We start from the raw sequence: 24314 nt of genomic DNA on the forward strand, positions 1-24314 counted from the left end.
CCTAAATGAAGTATTAATATGTTTCCAAAAAATACTTAAGCAAGAAATCCTCCTGATCATTTATATGCAGTTTCATATGTTTAGTGTAAATTGTTACATGATCAGAGCTGATTATATCCTTTTGAAGATGGCTGCATCAAAGCCTCAACAAAGAAGGTCAGTAAATAAGGTTGACATAAAGATAAGACAAAGATTTTTGGCACACATCATCTTTCAGGTGTCTAGTATTGACATACCGTACTTTGTGCTGCTTCCATCTGGCCGCCGGTACAGGTCCCTGACCTGGAAGAGGGTCAAGTTCAGCCGAAGCTTCGTCCCCTCTGCTATAACAGAACTAAATAGATTGCGTCGCTAAATGTGTGTTCCTGTTTAATGTGTATGGGTGGGTAATGTAATGTATGTATTTATGTATCTTGAGGTTGTGTGTGGCGTACGGGGGTGAAAACAAGTTTCCTTGCAAAGGACAAATAAAGCTGAATCTGAATCTGAATATGCATCTACAATCACTCAACTGTGTTTAGTGTGGTCACAGAATGAGTAACTGTCGATGGCAACAATAGTGACCAGTGGGATAACACAGTGTAAGTAGCTAACTTTCTAATCTGTTCTTTTTTTTCTTTTTCTTTTACTTTGAAAAAAGATGCTGTCCCCAGTGACTGTGATCATGATGCGTTAGATATGTACTGCAAGGGTGAGACAGGCCAATTGCCAGCCAGGCTGTTAAACAAAAGTTAAGCAAAAGATTATGAAAGACACAACGTTATCAGGGATGATAACTTACCTCTCACCAATACCCCACTTCCATCTAGTATTGGTGAAGAGGCAAATCCCTCTCTACCCACCAGAACAACCATGGGCAAACTTTTCCACTAAGGGCTGTGTGACTGCAGGTTTCTGTTCTAACCCTAACCCCCTTATTAGGCTACAATGCCATTTGCAACCTTCGATCATTGACAGACAGAATATAGCTACTACTTTTTACATCTGCATGTCTTTTTTTAAGAACTCAAAATATTTCATGTCACTACATTGATAACATGCATAAGTAACTTAAAAAAATGTCAACTTAGCTTACTTGTTAGTTGGCTAACAGTAAATAACATGGTTAGTTAACCAACTCCTATGTGTGTATTAACACCTTAAACTGCATCTGATGACCATTTTATTTTCTTAAATGCTAGCTGATTGCCCCATTAGCTATCTAGCTAGGTTATAGTGGTGTAGGCAAGGGGGCAGTTGTCAGTCTGAGAAGTGAAGCTTAATTCCTCTCCAGTCCCCTCGGCTTCCTCTGGGGGCTGGTGTCAGAAAGCAGCATTCTCCATAGACCCACATGTTAAAATCGCCGACTTTACATCCTCAATAAACATGATCAAAGCCTGGTGTCAGAACGTTTTTTGGTCTCAACCGATAGTTTCTACCCCCGCACACACTCTGAGGGGGGTGATTTTTTTAAAACTCTACCGTTTTACTGTTATTAGGTTAAAACTCTGGCCAATTAAGCCGCGGAAACGTTGAGTGACAGGTCCAAGCAGCTCCGTGGACAGCTGCTTCGAGGCCAATGGGCGGGTTCTCGGCCGGTAAATCCAACATGGCGCTGTTCAGGCCACCATATTTGAGTCACAAAAACGACTCCCCCCAAAAAAAATCCTATTAATAATGGCCTGCCAGTATAGCACTCACATGACTCACACTACAAATCCCATAGTACACTGCAACAGCTACCATACGATCAGCCCTATCTGCACGTCATTGTCTCACTGATGCACACCTCCACTCCACTCTATCTTGAGAGTATCCACAGCTCAGGACCTGACCCCAAACATACAGTAAATGAACTGGCAACCAAGAAAAGATACCAAGTATCTGACATGCACAATATGACATAGGAGAGAAAACCTGGCTAAATATATGTTTTTAGTTCTGTTATTGTTTTAACAACCTTTTCTGAAATCACAGTAAGGTTTCACCAGCTTTAATATTAATAATATTCATATTTTTATTTTTATTGAGAGATTTACAGTATACTGGCTGTTCATATTCATATTTCTTAATCTGGGCCTGTGTGCTATCACACATGCTCTTACAGTGACTTTCCTCATCACTAAACCTATTCCACTGTCTCATCCTCTCTCACTCATGTCCTGAAGATGGGACACATTTCCTGGACATATATGTACAGTGCTCAGCATAGATGAGTACACCCCCTTTAACAAGTAAGATTAATCAATATCTTAATGAAGACAAGAACAATTTCCTAAATCTTGGAAAGACTTTTAAGAGTTTTATAAAACATTAAAGTACTGTAGGCTTTATTTAGTTGTAGCCTACTCAAATTGGTTAATGCAAAATGAATACACCCCACAACAAAAGCTACTACAACTGGTATTTTGTTTGACCAGACATGATTTTTAAGGACAGCACCAAGTCTTCTGGGTATGGAACAAGTTGGTGACACATTGCAACATCTATCTTTTTCCATTTTTCAAGAATGACCGCTTTTAGAGCCTCGATACTGGATGGAAAGTGATGCAAATGTAGCCGATGTCATATCTGGCCCTCTGCGTTGTGTTTCTCACGGCCTGCCCTAGGTGGGGTTCGATCCCACGACTTCCCACACCGGAGGCGACGATGCTAACCTCTTCACCAAGAGGTTGACAACTGCTTGGCAAGTTGGTTAGCACGTCTTTTATGGGTGGAGTGAGTGCACATCCGTTACACTCACCCCCGCTGAACTCACTCCACCCAGGGCATCCGGGTCACGGCACCACTGTAGCCGATGGTCATATCTGGCCCTCTGCGTTATGTTTCTCACGGCCTGCCCTAGGTGGGGTTCGATCCCACGACCTCCCGCATCGGAGGCGACGATGCTAACCTCTTCACCAAGAGGTTGACAACCACTTGGCAGGTAGGTTAGCACATCTTTTATGGGTGGAGTGAGTGCACATCCGTTACACAAATGAACATACAGTATTATGTTTGCATCAATTTAGCACTGTATATTTTTTTTGTGCTTTTCCACCCTTCTTTTCTAACAAACAGTTTTTGCTGGTATCTGAAATATGGTGCGTGCCTAGTGTCTTTTCTCTCTCCCTTGCTTGTTCCTGATCCGCATAATTTATAATACATTTTTTTATAAATTTCGCGACATTGCAAAATCCTGGAGGTATGATGTCCAACAAAGAAGAAGGGGTAGAATAGTTATATTATATTGAATATTTAGTAGTAATATAGCTTAAGTATTTTTTGGAAACATATTAATACTCCATTTAGGGCCTTTAAACTGGAAATACTTTTTATGGTCACTTTTGTGACCGATGGGATTAAATGGCCAAATCAAACATTTCAGAATTTTCAAAAATCCGGTGCCAGGTACCCCAACTTTCAGCGGTTTTTTAGGAGGTTTCCCATGGGAGTTGAATTTCAACATTTTAATATGTGATATTACACACCTTCCTGAACACAATAGTGGAGAAATTTCTTGGTAAGGACTTAGTTCCCAGATTTTTGTAATGTTTCCCTACTCACAGTTATTTCGATCTTACATTTTTGTTTTTCATGTTAGGAAATCCAGGGTGGCAACCAATATAGCTAAAAAAAACATACATAGGACAATATTTCAATACCGTATTCATGTGACATTAAAGACAACCCCTGCCATGCTAAGGAATAGCCTCTCTGTAATACATTGTATTGGTGGTGGGGGGAGTGGGGTGTGTGTAGGGGGTTCCGATGAGCGGGAAATGTGGGCATGGCTGTTTTTTTACCATCAAGGAGTGTTTTGGGTGAAAAACTAATGCTTGCAATCAACTCAGAATCGTGAAAAACCCCTAGTTTGACCCCTCACAAGCTACTTAAGGCCAAATTAAACATTTCGGAATGTTCAAAAATCATGTTAGGAAATCCAGGTGGTGGCAGCCAAAATAGCCTAAATAAACATACATGGGATAATATTTCAGGTTGGGATCATCAAAATTTGTTTACAAGACATCTTGAAGATTGTAAAAATATAAAAGTTAGGAAAAAAATGTCAATAGGGCGCATTGGGAAGGAGTTCCTGTGATAGAATTCCGCCGTTGTTTTAACTTTTTTTTGTGTTTTTTTGATTTTTTATGTACCACACATGATTTAATCGTGGCAATCTTCATCTCTACCAATTCCTCATGCCAAGACAAAAAGAAAATGGGGTCAGTTGTCTCTGTAGGATGTATAGTTCAGGAGCTATATAGATTAAAATTTTTCATTTTTCACAGTCGGAAATCCAGGATGGCCACAAAAGATGTTCAAAAAAAACATGCATGGGACAATAATTGGCGCGGGGATCATCAAAATGAATTTACTAGACACCTTAAGGATTACAAAAAGCTAAGTTAGAAAAATATATCTTTCGGGTGCATGGGAACCCCCCCTGGCTACTAGACTAATATGGACACCTCATTAAACCTGTATCAAAAGCATCAACACTGATGGCCTGCTCTATTGGCTTCCATACATCTAGGGTTGTTTGTTTGGTTATGGTTGAGGCCATTACATTGTTAAATACAAATATTGGGTTCCATCTCAATCCAACGGGTACAACTGGACCTTTAAAGGTCAAAGTTTTAGTTAAAAAAAGAAGTTTGCATTGTGACGGTTGCTAGGCAACATTGTGATGCAAATGTCAGGGCAGGAACTGGTGACATACAGTGGTGGAAAAAGGTTTTCGGGCACCCCATGCATTTGTGAAATATTGCATTAATATAAAGTTATAGTTGATAATCCTGTTCAGAAACATGTTTTGTTATACTGGTTGAAATGGTCCTTCTATCTTCTATCATTAATTTTTTTAATAAATATATATTTTTGGGCATTTTCGCCTTTAATTGACAGGATAGTTAAGAGAGACAGGAAATGGGAGGCAGAGAGGGGGGGAATGACACGCAGGATAGGGCCGCTCGGCACGGGATTCGAACTGTGGTCGCCTGCAGTGAGGACTATAGCCTCAACACATGGGGCGGGGTGCTTCACCAACTGGGCTAAACTAAAAACTAAAGCAATTTTTTTATAGACAAAATTAGGCAATTTTAAAGTGAAAGTTGCAAAGCCGTAGCACATATGGTTTATATGTCATGAATTTATTTTCAAAGTTTTGATATTAAGATGTACTGTATGCTGTAACGCCACCATCAGGACTATTGTCTTGTGCTACTGTCACCATCATCATCCTTGCTGGGGCTTGAACCCACACATCCTCTGACACCAAAAAAACAGCTCCTAATTCACTGAGCTAATTGTCTGGAAGTGAGAAGGTGTGTGACTTCTCAAATAGACTCAGGGAGTCACCGGCCCGGCAGCAGTTGTCGAAGCAGATTTCAAAAATGGTCAAAATGTCTGAAATTCTGTCATCTAAACAAAAACCTGATAATACATAAAATGCATCTAGGCAGCATGGAAATGTTGGTGATTTGTTTTTAATGATAAGTGTTTTGATTCATAAGAGAAAATATGATGTTTAAAAATGCCACTCTCGTTTTTTCACTGATTATGCATGAGAAGTAGGACTTCCCCGGAAGAATAAAGAACAATAGGGTCCTGGCAGCTGATGCTGCCTGGCCCCTTATAATCAGACCTCTGTGGCAGCTGCAGGACTGACAAAACTCTGACCAATCCATGCTTTTCACTCCAAAAATGGAAAAACCAATCAGATGCCTTCATGTCTGGTTCTGTCTACGACCAATCAAGCTGCTGTCTCTCTCCCTCCCCCACCTGAGTCTTCAACTACTATGTCTGTGGAAAAGCCACACTCCAGTCTGATGGGTGACAATGTAGCTCTGCCGATGCTATGGGTGTCTACGTCCGCGGAAAGGTGAAGGCGTGGCTTCAGAGAAGTCTGAGGAAAGGGGCTGGGACTTTTGGCTTAAGTGATTTCAAAATGTGGCCTGATGGAAACGTTTTTCCAAGATCTCCAACCCTACCTTTAAGAATCACTTTAGGTCTTCAAGTGCAATTTCTTCAAGTACAGTCACAGCCAAAATACTAAACAAATCCCACAAAAGCCATTAAAAACTTAAAACTGATTGGTTCCATAAAAATACACAACAAATTGGGTCATTTTGGTACCAGTGATCCACTTATGAAGGTTGTGCTTTTTATTAAAAGGCTTGGTGTCTACTGTAGGTATATAAAGCCAGCACATCTGAAAGTTCTTCAGAGACAAAAATGTCTCAAACAAGGAACCTAACGGAAGAAACACACCTGAAGATCCAGATTCTCAGCCAGGAAGGTCGAGCTGCCTCCAGAGAGCCAGGAAGTGCAGATGCAGTCCTTCAGCAGTTGGATCCACTCTGCAGAAATCCAGACCAACCAGCAGCTTGGAAGACAAACCAAGATCTGGCCGTCCAAGGGTTTCTTCAGCAAGAAATTACGCATCCTGATCTGCATGTGCAGGGAATTGTGTAAACCTTTAAGGCTGTCTGAAAACTTTTTTCCACCACTGTAAATGGAAAATCCCCCATTGACCAGAACTTGTCATTTCAGTTGAGCCTTCACAATGGTGCCTCCCAGGGATGTGGCCCCGGAACTGGGACACAGCTGGTAAATCTGTTCTCTAGCGAGATGTTGTAAACTTCTGTGGTGTCGCAGCCTCTACTGAGGTAACAGCCACCTGACTCATCATGTTGACATACAACTAATCCCGAGGTATTAGCTGTTTGTGTTAGTCCATGTGGAACACATTTTCCAGGACTTTCAGGATTTTGTGGGTACTGTGTTGGAGCAGATCTTTATGCTATTGTAGCTTGTTCATCTGAAGAAGGAGATCTTGATGCTGTGCTGACAGATGGGATGTTTCCCTCAGGGTCATCATGTGACTTCTGGCAACAGCTTGTGAAAGAATGCTGCCTTCAATCAGCACACACAGGGAGTGATGGTACACTTCACTGATAACACAACTTATGAACTGTTCATATGCTCTTTTATTCACTGTGCGCTGGACGTACATGGTGATTGGATGGAGACGTGAGCTCAGCCTTCAGAGGCACATTAGAAAATAACTTAAGGTACAAAGACACATTAAACCTGCACCTTCATACATCATCATCATCATCATCATCATCATCATCATCATCATCATCACAACCTGTCCACATGAAGTTAAGGACTTTGTTAAGGGAGGTTCCTGTCATGTAACGCTGGTTAACACGCGACATGTGAAGGCACTGTTACTGGATATGAGACCTTTTATGTTGCAGAAGTTTACCATCAACATAAAGGACAATGAGTTTCTTACAGTGAGAGCAGCTGTCTGCACCTTTAAGAAGGAAACATTGGTTTTTGAATCTGACATTAAACAGTCCCAAGATGAAAGTTGTTAGAATAATGAACAAGTTATTGTGGTTCAGAGGATTGTTATGTGGCTCCTGCATACTCTTCATTTTCTAATTTAACACTCTGCAGAAATAAACTCAAGGATGTGACTGATCAGTTACAGGCTGGGTTTGGCACAAGTTCACAAAGATCACGTTAAACTTGACATCAAGGGCTACTGTCACTCACAGGGTTTTAGATGAAGTCTAAAACTGTATTGAAACCAGATCAGCCATAAAGAGAAGAATGAAAAAGGGTGAAGATGTTGAAAATTCAGTGAATCTGAAAGAAGTTGGTTCAAATAGACATGTTTTTTTCTTTTTTCTTTTTTACATCAATAGACTCAACTTCACAGCAACGTCCAGGCTACGAGGCTCCTTTAGCTCTCAGCTTGGATAGCAGCATTTCATTCTTCCGGCACTCCTGGAGAAAAAAAAAAATCATCGTCATAATCTAATCAACAATGATACGTGCTCTTTTGTTTGGATACATCAGCATCAACACGTGTGGTGCAAGTTAGTGGAACAGTAATAATAACTGTGACAGGACATGATCCTGGTCCCAGTTCTGACGTGATGTCAGTGTTTGTTATCTGAGAACGGGTGGTGTTGGTAAATGCAATAGCACCGCTGACTGAAAGGCATTGAGAGGCACTGAGAGGCATGTTAGCTGTTGTAGTTTGTGTTATTGGGTTTTATGGGTGAACATGGTAACGAGCAGCAAATCAATGTCTAAAATGTTCCTACAATCTCAATGTTTGAATTTGTCTTATCCACAAGTTTCCAAACGTCATCTATGGTCAAAACGCATGGATCTATTAACGCTGGCTTTTAACATGGATGTCAATTTGTGTGATATCCATTGTTAAAAGCTGCCGTGATGATCCATGTGTTTTACAGATTTTCATTGAAAAAAAAAAAAAAAAAAAAAATCCATGCATTTACCGCGACTACCGACCTACTGACTTTAAGCTGCTTCCTGTAAACACTATAATCTGTGACTTGTGAAACTTGTACAGCACCTCTTTAAAGTCCTTGACGGTTTTGAAGTAGAGCCTCCTCTTGTCGAGCAGCTCCAGGTATTCATCGTTGAGCTGATCTCTCCTCATTTTGTTCTCCTGCTTCTTCTTCTCCATCTGGAAACGTGAACAGGCAGCACAGGACAGTCATCACAGCTGCTGTAGGAGCTTGTGTCATGGATGTAGTCAACTGCTCTCAAGACTCAGTCTCTCAAAACCACAGAAAGAATAGTCAAACAAATGAACATGGAATCCAAAGTGTAACAGAGTAGAGTTGTACCTTGATGCGGCTCTGTTTGATCCCCTCCACTATCTGCTCCATCTGCCTGAGGAACTGCTCCTTGGCTGCTGCAGACGACATGGCCCTGGACAACAGCACAGTAAGTCACTGACAGAGACCTACTTTATTACATCATAGACCTCAGCGGTTCACAGGTGAACACATGTGCACTTACTGCTGGAAGTTGTCGTGAATAGAGTTCAGCAGATTCACCTAGAGGTAAACACACATGTTCTTATTATTACTGGTTAGTTCCAACCAGGTGGTTTGACTGGATGAAAGGAACACAATGGATACTGATACAGAATACATCACCACTGGGACTTTTAACTACATATATATCACTCTACTTATAGGTGTCCTATTAACTATTAATCAGTGTTCCATTAACAGTTTTGACCTGTTTTTGATTGCAGCAAACTTTGCAAAGGTCAAAATATTTCCAGAAACCACATTTATTTACCCATTAGGGTGGCCTGCTGTGGTGACTCACCTCCTTCTCCAGATAGACCTTCTTGTCGTCTAAAGTGTTGTACAGAGTGAAGAACTGCTTGGTCTCTTTGTGTGTTGCAGAAACTGAAGGGGAAGGCAAGGCAATTTTATTTGTATAGCCCGTTTTTACAAACAGTTTGTCTCAAAGGGCTTTACATGGCATCATAACAGCATCCTCTGTCCTTAGACAGAGGATGTCGTTACATCCACTGAGGAAAAACTCCATAGAAAACCCTTTTAACACAAATTGGAGAAACCTCAGGGTGAGCAACAGAGGAGGGATCCCTCACTCAGGACTGACAGACGTGCAATAGATGTTGTTACAGACAAGAAAACAGTTTATAACACAGAATGTAGGAAACATGAAACATGACACGAACACACGATATTTGCTCCTGGTTTGTAGGAGACATTTGGTGTCGGTAATGTGTGATTAAAGCATGCCACAGGGAATATGTTCACATGTTCATTAGTATCTTGGTTATGTTGTCTGACTGTAAACATCTTGGTTTCAGAAAACCTGCATATCTACCCGGAGTACTCCTATAGAAACCAGGATACTGTGGTGGGAGAAATCCAGCCACTCTTACAGGAATTTGGACCCTTTTCTGACACTTCATGTTACATGGATATGACTTGCATGTTCCATGTTAACACCGGATCCTGAATATAATCAAATACTACTTTAGGCTCACAGTCAGGACACAAGAGCACAACTCACCTTGGCTGTAGAGTTCGATGAATCTCTTCTGGTATTGGGTCAGCTCAGCCCGGCTTGGGACCTCATCGATCTTCCTCTGCAGAATGGCGATCTCACGGTTCCTGCGAGCCTGAACAGAGAGAGGGAAAGGCACTGAGACCCTTCATCCTCACATCAGGGCCCTCTGAGGGTCTTAATACACAAGTAGAAAGCCTTTATTGTCAATGCACAGTGTCCACCAGTGCGTTTTGGAGTTGTTTTTAAGGGAAACATACAGTAGAAATACCATGAGCCTCCGTAGCATTAGCTGAGCAGCTCACGTCTCTGCCCCACTGATCTAAAAACAGCTTGCACCAACAATTAAAGGTAATGAACCTACTACTAAGACTATAGGGATTATGGCAATAAGCCATTTTTTGTACCGTCTTCACTTTGCTTCAGTCTTATCTGCAGAGTGTTATCTGCTGCTTTGACCTCACTGCCTCTCTGGGATGCCTTCCATCTAATCTTGTGTTGTACCAAGTCTTTACCATGAGCAGACGGATCCTCTGGAGTTTCTCTCTGTCTGTGTCGTACTGTTTGTCTATCAGCTGGTTCCTCTCCTAGAAAAAAAGGCAGAAAGGAGGAGAATGACATAGATAGATAACTTCATTAATCCTGAAATGCATCTGTCAGATGAAACAAAAATAAAACACAGAAGAATTCAGAAGCCACTGAGACATGATTAGAATGTGAAAGACGATGTGGAGAAATAAATAATAGCATAATTAAAAACTGGGAGGGGCTTTAGATAAAGATAAATTAACTTTAAAAAAAGGAAAGCTATACAGTGGGTAAGCACTGTGTGGTACATGCCACATCTACAAGTATAGAATCCAATCACTGCTGCAGTGAAAGACCTTTTTATCTTCACTGAATGAGCTCCTACAGCCCGCTGTGTAGCGGACGGCCATCAAAATACAGTATTGGTTTTAATTTCATCTTCTTTTTTCCACAACAACCTCAAGTGAGTCTGGGTTAGGTCAATTACTGATCAAACACCAGTTAGTCATGTGGCTCCCTATAGCAACGACATAAAAGAGGACATGAGCAAAGATAACCTTCAAAGTCTTGACTGAGCCATGGTGAAAACAACCTCAGTTTTCTTTTTCCAGTTAAACTTCCTTTTTTTAACTTTAGAAAATATGCATCACTCCACTGGTGTGAACATACTGAAGACTATTGATACAAATAGATTCAGTGTTGACTTGCTCTCATTTTATATTGCTGTCTCATGATTAGATAATTCAGATGTATTTTTACCTCATCAATCCAACCACAACTCCTCATAATGACAGAATGCTAACAGAAGGCTGGAGGCTGTGATCAAAGCTGCTATAATTGAATCAAAGTGTCTAAAGAAGTACTTATGTCAGTGTGATATGTTTTGGTGTTTCTCCTTTTTGAAAAAAAAACAACTATTTGAAATTCAGTTTTCACTGTGTTATTATTGGATACTGACAGTAGATTGATGAGGGTAGCGTAATTAAAGTTCCTAAATTGGGTTATACAACAAGTCAAAGAGTAAAGGGTTTGAAGAATAGAAACCTTGTCCTCCTCTGTGTCCTGTCCTGATGCCATCTTCAGCTCCTCAATGCTCTGCTGCAGGCGGCTCATCTCCTCCTGCACACAACATCCCAAAATAAGGAGGACATCAAACGATTTAGAAAGTCACTCTCACCACACACACTAGGATGAACAGGATCTAGAATCAGCGTGGGTTGATGGACTCACTCTGCAGTGTGTGCGGAACTCCTGCTCCTGCACCTTCAGGTTCTCGTTCATCGTCACCAGAGCCCTGAGCTTCTCCAACAAGCTGCAACACAAGAAAATCTCAATGAGACAAACTCCCACCTGTATCAATGAGCAACAGTGACCTTGCACTTTCTCAGGAGGAAAACCGCCTCCTTCTCTGCAAACTTTTCTCTCAAGTTTGGAAGATTTGACCTCAAACACAGTAAAAAACGGCAGCAGACACACAGGTGTCAAGTGTCCTGTCAGCAGAGGAGGTGAGGTCAGAGCTCAAGAGGCTACAGTCTGGAAAAGCTGCTGGTCTGGATGGTGTGCGTGTCTGAGGCCCAGCTGGCCCAGGGAAGGTCCTGGTCCTGTGGACAACATCATGTCTGGTCCTGATAAATGACTACAGACCTGTGGCCCTGACAGCACACACCAAGGAGACCCTGGAGGGGCTACGTCTCCTTGGAGACATACTTCTACGTCTCCTTGGAGTGGATATACACCACTTGGATTCAACTAAGCTAATAGGTCAGAACCTCCCATTGGATAATTACTGTATGGATGATTATGTTTCAGCTGGTAACAACTTATTTATTTATTTAAAAACTAACTGATGCATCTCAACCATGTCAGCAGACACACTCCGTGGTCGTGGAGAAGATGTTCATCTGTCTCAGAAGGCTCAGATTATTGGCATCAAGCAAATAAAACATCCAATGAGATTGCTGAGACTAAAATTGTGTTAAGAAATATCAAACACATTATTAAAAACTGGAAGGAGAGTGGGGAACCAATGGTCCAGTGTGACCACAGAGTCCAGACCTGATGCCCATTGAGAATCTTTCAAAAATTAATACAACTCTGGACGGAAATAAATGTTGTGACATTGCAGAAGCTTATCAAAATGATGCCACAGCAAATGCATGCCATAATCAAAGCTACAGGCAGTCCAATGAAATATTAGTGTGTGACTTTTTTGGACGGGCAGTGTATGATCTATGCAGTGAGTCCTGGGTCTGTCCCAACACAGCTCCATCTCAACTGGCCATCTCCTTTTGGATGTGGAGGAGCCCTGGCTGTAGTGTGTCTAAACTCAACTGCAACCTTATTCTTTCAGTCACTAAGGTCATCGTCATAGTAACTCATGACTAATGATCTCATGATTTCATTTCTGTGACATTTTCCCTCTGTGGTCTGTCACAGCAGAATGTGTGCACACTGCACACTGCGTGGTCTCTGGCTCCACCTACTGGCAGGATATGAAAATAAAATGAATCTTGTCTACTGCCTCATTCTCCACACAACCTGCTTTAATGCCTGAGCTCAGAGACGCAGACTCTGTGACAGAAGCCATGGAGGCTGCAGGAGCACATGGACCCTTTAATTAATTGTAATTTACTATTTTTAGTTAGTAAATAGGTAAGTATCCATCCATCCATCCATCCATGAAAACAAGCTGAGTGCAGTCAGACTCTCTGACCCTGTGTGACTGTCTGTTCCTGAAGTCCTTCTGAATTCTTCTTCCAGCTACAGAAAGCTGCAGAGATGATGTATGTAGACCATTCCTTCTAAAAAACTCAACCCAAAACACAGTGATGTATATGAAGACTGATGAGGTGTGAAGACTTTCTGAAGGGACTCTGGGTGATATTATTCTCATCAGTCTCTCACTTGGCTGCACTGTAAAAACACAGTCAGGAGGTGACAGGAGCTACATATTTATAGTATGGAAAGCTTTTAATCATCTAATAAACAGGTGAATTAATTCATACAATTTTGCTCCTGACACTTGTCTTTGGTTGTTCTCTCAGAAAAGTGCGAAGTCCGAAGCAAAACTGCTGCTTTTCAATCAGTGGTTTGTTCATTGACCTTGTGACCTCCAGTGTACTCAACAGATGGATCGTTCTATATATTCCTGTGATTCAATGCTCCAGGTTTGGGGGGAAAATTGGTATGAATGGTGATTAAATGAAAGCAACCAGACACTCACCTGATGTCAGCCTGCTCCTCCATCTCTTCTAAAGTCTTCAGCTGGTTCTCTAGTTTCTCTGAGAGCTCAGTAGCCTGGGGAGACACACACATCACTACATCCCTCTTCTAGACAGCTTTTTCTCAAAAAAAAAAAAAAAAAAAAAGGCACATATCATACTTGAAAGAGGCCACTGATCAGACCTGGTATTAACATCCATCCTGGATGATCCCACCACAAGTCATCAGCTCTGAGTACAGCTGTGAACTCACCCAGGACACATTCAGGAGGACGCATTTGAGATCAGATCAGTCAGGCCACATTCAGAGGTGGTCTGGACCACATGGAGCCACATTCCTTTGACAGTGTGAACAGAATTGCATCCTCACCACATTGAAGAAACAAATACTACACTGAAATCCTCTGACACAATCTGATTATTAGCAATACTGTTTCATTATGAATGAAGCAAATAAGGGGATGAGGGGCCATTCTCAGTTTCAGAATAACTGAGTTCCTGTCAGCCGCTGAGCCAGGATGCGGCTGTGGTGGCTGCTGGAGTTAAATCCAGATGATGGGCAAATCAACACGTGTGATACATTTCTGTTTTACCTAATGAACGCAGCTCTACAATGTTCTCATACTGCTTAGTACAGCACAGATGTGAATTCTGGAATATTGATAGACCAGCAAATGACCCTCACTACCTAATGACAGGTGCCACTGTGTTGTTCACTCCACCTGTCAGGGCTCATAAGGTGAGGGCTGCTCGGTGCATCAGCTCTGTTTTAAATAACACCTGCTTTTAAAGACATACTTCCATCTAGCAGTGAGGTCCCAACTCAATCCTATTCTTTATGCTGCATTCATGTGGAATCAGGCAGACGGACCACAGCCGCTGCACGGAACGGGATAAACAAACAAGCAGTCGGTTGGAACTGCTGGCCTTCTCTAATCCACTAAAATGACACCGGTTTGCCCGACTCCACCTGAATGCAGCATCAATCCAATCCAATACGTGTTATTTATAAAGCACAATTTAAAGAAACACAAAGGTTTCCAAAGTGCTGTACAGTAGAATAAAAACTAAATAAAATATACTAAAATGGCAAAAATACAAAAGATAAAAAACACAATAAAACATAATAAATAAATAGACTGTCCACCACAGATAAAAATCAACAACTTACATAGCGTGAAAAGCCAAAGAAAAGACGTGGGTTTTAAGAAGAGTTTTAAAATCAGACAGCGAGGAGGCCTGTCCGGTAGTTCATTCCATAATTTTGGAGTTTCAATGGAAAACGCTCTGTCCTCTCTGAGCTTCAGCCTAGTTTTGGGAACCCTCAGGAGCAGCTGGTCAGCTGACCTGAGGGATCGGCTGGATGTGTAGGGGTGCAGATGCTCAGAGAGGTAGGATGGGGCGAGACGAGACCAATTCAAGATTTAAAAGCAAATAAAAAGGATTTTAAAATGAATTCTAAAATGGACGGGTAGCCTAAAAGCTAAAATCGGTGAAATGTGCTCAAGTGTGACCCTCCATCCTTCCTCACACTACACCACCGTGATGGTTTTCAAACAGACGTCGTTCCTCCCAGAGCCGACTGCTCCGATGAGTCAGTGTTTCCGTGGTTACCTACGGTCACGCTGCCACTGAACGTAAAAGATGGCGGCACAACATGGCAGCCAGCACTGAGCTCACCAGCTCTATGTAGATATGAATGGAAGATTCAAAGTTTACCAGAACTCTTCAGTCTGTTGATGGACGGAACTACTGATTCATCAAACACAGACTTTGGAATGAAATAATCAATTTTTTGTTGAAGTTCCACAGTGTAATCAGTGTTATTTTGTCATGTTGGTTAAATTCTCCTCATATCAGACTGTGAAGACATGTATTATCTTACCTCCATCAGTTTAGCCTTGGCTTCCTCACAGCTCATCTTCACCTCTCCATGTTTGGCTTGTAGCTGCCAAAATAAATACTTATTACTGACAGATGTCATGTTACACAGTTACTTTATGGCAAAATGAAACACATCAGATCCTGATGGCAGGGAAGCAGTAAGGGTACACAGCTGGATTACTTTAGCTCCACCTATAACTGATCAAAAAGAGATCATACAGGTTGAAGGTTTAGGGGATAACTCCACACTACACCATTGTTCTTATGTTTACCAGATACATGCAGAGTAAAATAAAACAATACTTAATCAAAACTGTTATCAAACAATAAATGATTCAACTGTCCCAACAGTTAGTAACTAGGCCCATGGATGTGTTTCTATGGAGACGTCCTGACCTCCTCCAGCTGTTTAGTCTTGTTCTGGATCTGTTTGCTGAGCGAGGTGACGGCCCTGCGGTGCTGCTGCAGCGGGCCAAAGCGCTCTGACCGCTCCTCTGAGGTCAGCTCTGACTGCTGCAGAGACACATGGGTTATACAGCATGTTACAACACAACAATACAACAACATGGGAAGGAAGCAGCAACATGAAGGCCACAGCAAGCTTAGGCTGCTGGAACACGCTCACTGTGTTTGGAAAACACCTCTATAATAAATGTCAGAACCATTAACCAATACACTTTGACTTTATTGTTCTCTCAGTCAGGAGTCAAGTTATGTTAAATCACTGTACTAGGTTTTGGATACTATATTTTCTGTAATGGTGGCAACCAGGCAATGTCATGTATGTATAAAAGGGTAGAAGGTGAAATGAAACTAGTTTAGACCAATTTAGCTGTCCTTGTTTGAGTCTATGTAAAATTGTATTTATGACTAACACAAATTAAGGTGTCATGGACATACTAGGTCTGGTATCAGTCCAGAGTAAGGGCATGGTGAGTTATAGACCCCAATGTAACACTTGGTTATCCTTCCCACTGTCAAATCAAATTGATCAGAAACAGGACCTGATCTTTCTTCAGACAGTAGACATTTTATCATCACCAATATAATCAAAGCATGTGTAAAATACATTTAGTGACTATTATCTTTAGAAAACCTTTATTGTATTATGTCATCACTTGAGCACTATCATACTGATATGTGGGCTTAAAGGTACATTGTGTAGGAATTCCTCCCATCTACCGTTGCAGTTGTATATCACAAGCAACTCAATCGTATTTTTCATGCTGCATTCACGTGAAATTGGGCAGACGGCAGACGGACGACAGCCGCTGCACGTAACGGCAAAAACAAGCCTCTATGTAAACAAGTGGTCAGTCAGCACGAGGCAAAACAATACACGTGACAACATGTTGTCATGGTAATGTCGTATTGTTTAACTGACCCACGTTTTACCGGCTTTCTCTGGACTTCTGTGACTAAAATGACATCTGGTTTGTTACCGACGGCCGTCTGCCCGACTGCAGGTGAATGCAGCATCAGTGTAACGCTCCATTCCTCCTCACTGCGTTACCGCGGTGACTTTTCACAGACGCCACCTCGAACTGAGCCGACAGCTCCGGTGTCTCCGCTGAGTTTCCGTGGTTTCCTACCGTCACGCTGCCACTGAACGTAAAAACATGGCGACACCACATGGCAGCCAGCACCGAGCTTACCCACTCCATGTAGATATGAATGATATGAACGGCTAATTCAGAGCTGAAAGGAACACTTCAGTTTGTTGATGGGGGGGATTACTGATTAATGAAAAACAGACTTTTGAACGAAATAATACATTTTTTTGAATAGATAACAGGAGAAGTTACACAATGTCCCTTTAAAGCATGTACTATGACATACACAGGTCCATGGTCCAGTCCCTTTGTCTAATCATTAGTGTCATTAGACTTGGTGTACGGCAGGCTGCTCGTAACATTCTGCTCATGGTGGGGCTGATGTTGAGAAATAACTAGACACAATACAACATTGTGTTGATGTCAACATTTCAAAAACTTTTTTTTATTTTTTAAATCAAGCACTGCAGTACTTTAACTCAAGTAAACATGTGACTCCCTTGTATTGGGAGTCCAACTGGCCTGGAGGATGTGTACTTTGTATTGGGGCAGTGCAGTGAACTGTTAACTGCTGCTGGCTGCTATGGATTTTATAACACTCACCTTCTCAGCGTATTCAGAGGCAATCTGTTTGATCTCCTCAGACTGCAGCCCCACAATCTGACCCACTGCACTCGCTGTCAGCTTCCCCTGCAGGACAAACTGCAGTTAGCAAGCATCTCAGACGGTGACATCACACCTCACAAAAGACGTGTCCCAGTAGTAACTCCTTGAAACTTTACACCATTTACACACCTTATAATGAGAGTCATTACTGACAGTACACTATGTGCATAATGTTACCTATAAATATTACTTTGGATACTGTTTTAACTATGTTCCTTTTATGCTGATGTTTATGATTCAGATTCACAGTCAGAAACTACTGTGGCATGCTCTACCAAGTGAAGAAGAAGAAGAAGTTCATATATAAAGCAGTTTCTAATAGATAAATGAATCAAATACAAACAAAATAGATGAGATCAAAAAGACACAATAAGACCTTTTTTGTTAGATAAAGGTTTGTCTTATCACATGTGATAAAGTGGAGAACTCTTCCCAAAGTCTAGGGCCCTGACAGTGAGGAAGCCAGCCCAAAAATATACAGGCAGCAAGTTTACAGCAAGAAGTTTGGGGGGTGGGCAGGGTGGAAGGACAAACAGCAGCTTTCTGGACTTTAGGAGCTGGTTGGATGTTTGACTGAGGCAGGTGCAGAGACTGAGGAGAGACGTTTCTCTAACAATGTGGCAGAAACTAGAGACAGGTCTTGGCTGATCGTCTACCATAATATAATAATAAGGGATAATGCCCGACGAGGTGTCCATTCCACTTCGCGGAAGCTTCGCGTCGGACGGTTCACGCCTCCGCGTCGTCCATTAATTTCTGATAATCGGACACCTCGGAGGGCATTATCCCGCTTATACCATGGTCACTTACGAGATAAATACATATTAAATCAATTACTTATAATTTAATGTTTTTTTTACCGTTAAAATGTTGTTTTTACCGTTAAAATCATACGTCTTTAAGCGGCTGAGCCGAGCGGACTATTTAACTAGAAAATTATCGATTAATTCATTAATCGATATTTGATACAGATTTAAATGGTCTTTCCTGCCATACATTAAGATGATTACTGTAGTATTTAACTAGGCTACATAAATCACAGTAGCATAAACTGATTTGTTGAACGGACCAGGTGATGGGCTGACTGGTCCTGTCTAACTTCTGTGTACTAGGTGCCATTGTGCAGGGTGTTAAGGCAGCCTTCCTCCACTGCAGTCCCTATGGTCCTGGACCCTCTGGCTGGTGGGGTGGGCTGCTTTCAGCTGGGGGGGACTCTATCAGCTGCTCCCATGAGAGGCATTTGACGCATTTGACACCAACAAGGTTTAACTTTAAAACCAGATTAAATCATGGTTTAAGTTTAAATTCTGTTGCACGTTAACTGTGTTTTAATCACATGAAGGTGTGTGTGTGTGTGTGACTGTAATCACATGAAGCTGGCTCTAGAGTCTGTGTGCGTGTGTGTGTGACTGACTTGACACATAGTTAGTTAGTAGCTGCATCCTGTGTCAGTCTGATTTAGCTGTGTCTGTGTTTATAAACATTTAAACGAGCGCCAGGTGGATTGTTTATGAAGTTAACGAGCTCTGGCCTGAGGATCAAAGAGGTTACCACGGCGATAGGGGCCCCCGCAGGCTGAGACAGACAGAAACGTGGAGAAAAAGAGCCATTTTCTGCCTCTGCACCGGCCTCACATTTAGGCTTAGCATGACAAAACGGTAACTCCTATCAGAACAAAACACAGATCAACGTTGCTCTTTTCTACTGAAAATTTCGGTACGATTTGGTGTTTCTACAGTAAATATTTTGGCGACGCTGGCAGTTTTAAAACAATCAGGCCGTTCTGCTTCTCTCAGAAAATATTTGTATTGGACTCAATGAGGAGCAGAGACAGACGTGGCCGCACTTAGAGGCTCAGAGTTTAAATTCTGTAAGTCTCTCTGATATTTGGAGCAGATTAAGAGATCAAGGATGAGCTCGTCTACAACCGTGGCCGAAATTATGTGTGTAGAGTGTAAATTGTGGCCGTTTGGAGTTTGGATAGAGAAAAAATCTGGAGTTTTTCTGGCATCTCTCCCACTCTAACCGATGATGTCACCCACTCTGACACGAACATTCCGTGCAATACAGACCCATTATAATCTCATAATTTCTCCAAAAATGATCATGGTCATTGATCATGGATTGATCAAAAACTATATGAACTATCAAAACGTGGAGTAATACGCCAATACACAAGACTTGTGTCTACTGTTTAAAGTTTAAATGGAGTCTCTAGGTGAAAGTATGCCTGAGCAGTAGACGTTTGTTAAACTCCAATGATTGGTCTTTTTCGCTCTTTTTTTTCCGCCCGTCCCATGCAAAAATTTTGCGCAGTTTTTCGCGAAAACTTCGTAAACTGTTGAGAAAAGTAATAGCACACCGATCCCGATCAAGCCGCACGTTTTGATATATAATATATATATAATATATATAATATATAATACGTTTTGATATATGTAATATATGACTAGTAGCGAATCGAAAGTCGGCCGGAACTGGTTCCTGCAGCTATTTCATAGCTGTTGGGACCAGTGCCCGGTGCGATTGCCCGCGGCCCTAATAACACTCGTCGGCGATAAAAGAAAAAAAAAGAGGGACCCGCTGTGACCGCACCGTACAGTCTATGACTCTGCCACAGCCTGGTAGTTAATCAGTGAGGTGATGTGACGGCTCAAATGTTACGTGACACAAAGTATTATTTCAGACGGCCAGTGCACTTCTTACCGCTTGTGTGTTTACAGACTCCAGTGCCGTGATGCGCTGAAAAAAAAGTTGTTATGGTCCGAGTGTCCGTTGCCGTGGTTACCAACAAGCGTTTGAGCCAGTGCAGTAATATTTAGAACGTAATCAGGCAATTTGACCGGAACATCTTTATGGGTGTCCATTATCACTTTTTAATGGACACCCCGCAGCCAATCAGAATCGAGAATTCACCCAGACATGGTATAATTAGAGCACTGGAAAAGAGAGTAGCGACACGCATTGGTCAAGTGGAAACGCCCCCTGGTGGCGGGATATGGGTATTGCAAATACGCCCAAGAGCTGGCATCTCTGCAGTGTTGGTGAATGAGTAAGTGCGGTATTTTCAATAATTTAAGGACATTTATAGATCACCCACGTTAATAGCATAATCGTGGACCCTTTTACAGATAAATATTAACATATAGTGGCCATTAATTGTTGTGTCACGAATGGTTGCTGTTTTAAATGATACAGATAAGTCCACTAAAGTGTCATACCAGTTTGCGCGCTAAATTCAACTGTGTTAGCTAACTGTTTGCCACTTAAGCCTGTGTTTTCTTTAGTTTGTTTGTTTGGTCAAGCAAGTTATTGTGCTGCTGGCTTTTATTTTATTTCCATGCCAGGTTTTTTATGTTATTTATTTTGACAGCTGGTGGTTGCTTAGCAACGGTAAAGCGTTCGCTCGTCCCCTTCTGTGTTTGTCCGCTGTGTGACCGGTAGTACTGTAAACAGCTCCGTGTGTTTTTATTAATTATCTTTTTTTTAATCAAAATTGGAGGAAAAACTTAACATAATACGTTTTGGGTTTGATTTTGTCACATTTTGTAATGGTTTTTAAGTGTTGTCATCTTTTATTTTGTGTGTTATATCTATGTTTATAAAAAAAAACAGTTGTTCACATTAATGTTACAATTTAAATTTTGAAATAAATAAATTATAAGCATAACTTAATATGACCAAGGCACCTAAAAGCAAAAACACAGCAGTTTTCATCAATTTACAAGCAAGTTGGCAACACACATACATTGGAGTGAATGGGTTTCTTGGGCGGATTTGCAATACCCATATCCTGCCACTAGGGGGAGAATAAAGTGACCACGGGAGTCTATGGTGGTGTCGCTACTCTCTTTTCCAGTGCTCTAGGTATAATGACAGTTATACCATGGTCTGGGTGGATCCTCGATTCTGATTGGCTGAGAGCCTAAGCGGAAGCAGGAAGTAACGGCGCCATGGGACCTCAACTCTGAAAAATAATACATCCATGTGAAAAACTCGCCATTCAAATGAATGAGACTGAAAATTTTATTTCGTGATCCGATTGAATTGTGCCATGAGAAAAAAATATGTCCTCTACCTGTTTAAAACATCACATTTCATGCCGAGAAATCAGCCGTTTATCATAAAACGGCAACAGAAGAATGTATTTTGTGTAAAGACCGCTCTACGGACTACAGATCCGTGTCCCACAGAAAATACGTCACCAACTGACACGGGAAAGGGCGGCATTTGGTGTGTGACGTCACCTACGCGACTTGTAGTCTTTCTGGTTACGGATTCTTCAGAATTTTATTCTACAATCGTTTTACAACAAACTGCTGATTTCTCGGGATGAAACGTGATGTTTTAAACAGGTAGAGGTCATATTTTTTTCTCATGGCACAATTCAAACGGATCACGAAATAAAATTTTCAGTCCCGTTCATTTGAATGGCGAGTTTTTCAGAGTTGAGGTCCCATGGTGACCGTTACTTCCTGCTTCCGCTTAGGCTCTCTATGGACACCCATAAAGATGTTCCGGTAAAATAGCCTGATTACGTTCTAAATATTACTGCGCTGGCTCAAACGCTTGTTAGTAACCACGGCAACGGACACTCGGACCAAAACAACTTTTTTTCAGCGCATCACGGCACTGGAGTCTGTAAACACACCAGCGGTAAGAAGTGCACTGGACCTCTGAAAAACTTTGTGTCACGTAACATTTAAGCCGTCACCTCACCTCCCTTCACTGATCAACTATCAGGCTGTGGCAGAGTCACTGGCTGTAACGTTACGCTGCGGTCACAGCGGGTCCCTCTTTTTTTCTCTTTTATCGCTGACGAGTTTATTAAATAGTCCGCTCGGCTCAGCCGCTTAAAGGAGTAGGGTGAAGCTGCAGTATCGGAGTAACCGTAGCTGTAGGACCGACCGCAGCTGTAGGACCCGTTCGTTTTACGTCACAGCGCTTCCTACCAAGTGGAGACTGCCGTTACCTGCTGATAATTTTTAATCTCGTCTGAAGTTACTGCCGTCAGATTTATCGACTACAAATCACCTCAAACGTGCTCCTAACTACTTTCTGGACATTGGACTCTCTCTATTCTACACTCTACTGGTCTTTTTACTAAAATTAAAGCTTGAATAATGTAGAATATTTATTAAAACATTTTCAAAAATAATATTATATATATTATCATATACATGTTAGGATGGGTATATTTGTGTAGTCTTATCTGTCATAAACACGTTTACTGTCGCGGACTACCACCGAGCTCCTTTTTTTTTTTTTTTTTCACCGTGACCGACAAGAGCAGTGACAGGGAGGCTCTGAGCGCAGGTTTGGTTTTCAGCAGCGGTGTGGAAGATGGCAGATAGCCTCCACTGTCCCTGTAACAAGCTACAAGTCATTTATTATGCTGTTAAATGACGGTAAATATGAAACATAAGGTAAATATCCATAGTTCTCCTCCTCTGCTGTCCTCTGATCAGAGCGGCGTCCCTAGCAACGGCCTGTTTTACCTAGCAACGGTCTGGAAATCGACTGCTGGAATTATTTTTCTGTTGTTTAATCAGCTCCTTTATTCATTGCCTAAACACAATTACACTTCTCACTGATCTGGCCTGTCTACACTCTACCTGATCTTTTTACTAAACTTAACCAACTCCTTTCTTCGTTGCCTAACTCAAACTCAAAATGTGAACTTGTAATATAAAATTCAAAGCGGAATAATATAACGGTCAAAGCGGTGACCGTTTCCATAGTAATGCAGCAACTTCCGAACGTTGGGGGTGTCGGGGCGCTGTGACGTAAATCGAACGGGTCCTACAGCTGCGGTCCTAGAGCTGCGGTCCTACAGCTACGGTTACTCCGGTACTGCAGCTTTATTCTATGATTTTAACGGTAAAAACAACATTTTAACGGTAAAAACAACAAGTAATTGATTTAATATGTATTTATCTCGTAAGTGACCATGGTATAAACGGGATAATGCCCTTCGAGGTGTCCAATTATCAGAGATTAATGGACTTCGCGGAAGCAACCTCACGCCTCCGCGTCGTCCATTAATTTCTGATAATGGACACCTCGTCGGGCATTATCCCTTACTTAAACTGCCTTTATTTCTCAGTCTCAACGCCTCATTTCTGCACAAATTGGGTTGTTTCAGTTCAAGTTATTGCTTCAATATCCCCTTCAGACCCGCATTTTTTTGGCTGAGCAAAAAAAATTTTTTTTTATGTATTCTGACTCCTCTCAAACATAAAAACAAAGTGGAAAAAAAACATTTTTGCTAACTCATGTTTTTAATAGTATTTTTTCATGTCCATTCCAATGGACGCCAGGACTAAAAGGCTGTAAAATGTCAGAAAAACTTATGAAAAATAAGGTTGTGTTTTTCCACATAGTAATCAATCAGTTATGACCTAAACATCTGGAACTGGATGTTTGCATGGTTTTGAGTTTGTGTGCAGTTCTAAACATGTACATCAACATGATAGAAGCCTGCAAGAAGAGAGGAGGATGTCGCACTTGTCACAAAAGATGTGTTTTTTCATGTATAGTCTTAATCTGGTAGCCTCGTTGTTTTCATCATAATCTGGCATGTCAACCATGTCATAGCCTACTTTAGGTAGAATAT

At 41.6% G+C, this 24314-nt stretch overlaps 1 protein-coding gene across 2 annotated transcripts in view; it reads right to left on the reverse strand.

Annotated features, from left to right (window-relative positions):
- Window positions 1-6927: 6927 nt before the first annotated feature.
- Window positions 6928-24314, reverse strand: part of ccdc93 (CCC complex scaffolding subunit CCDC93) — a 28954-nt gene continuing 11567 nt past the window's right edge. For both annotated transcript variants that reach the window (XM_085766142.1, XM_085766141.1), the window contains 13 exons: window positions 17636-17722; window positions 15876-15992; window positions 15481-15543; window positions 13598-13671; window positions 11605-11686; window positions 11419-11493; window positions 10362-10433; window positions 9853-9961; window positions 9133-9215; window positions 8815-8852; window positions 8640-8724; window positions 8363-8476; window positions 6928-7764 (listed from right to left, as the gene is read on the reverse strand). In XM_085766142.1, the coding sequence (XP_085622268.1) occupies window positions 7708-7764; window positions 8363-8476; window positions 8640-8724; window positions 8815-8852; window positions 9133-9215; window positions 9853-9961; window positions 10362-10433; window positions 11419-11493; window positions 11605-11686; window positions 13598-13671; window positions 15481-15543; window positions 15876-15992; window positions 17636-17722 (1056 nt within the window). In that variant the 3' untranslated portion in view covers window positions 6928-7707. The remainder of the gene's footprint in view (window positions 7765-8362; window positions 8477-8639; window positions 8725-8814; window positions 8853-9132; window positions 9216-9852; window positions 9962-10361; window positions 10434-11418; window positions 11494-11604; window positions 11687-13597; window positions 13672-15480; window positions 15544-15875; window positions 15993-17635; window positions 17723-24314) is intronic.

Source organism: Trachurus japonicus, chromosome 21, assembly GCF_045865225.1.
Source record: "Trachurus japonicus isolate A0001 chromosome 21, Traja_1.0".
Taxonomy (NCBI): domain Eukaryota; kingdom Metazoa; phylum Chordata; class Actinopteri; order Carangiformes; family Carangidae; genus Trachurus; species Trachurus japonicus.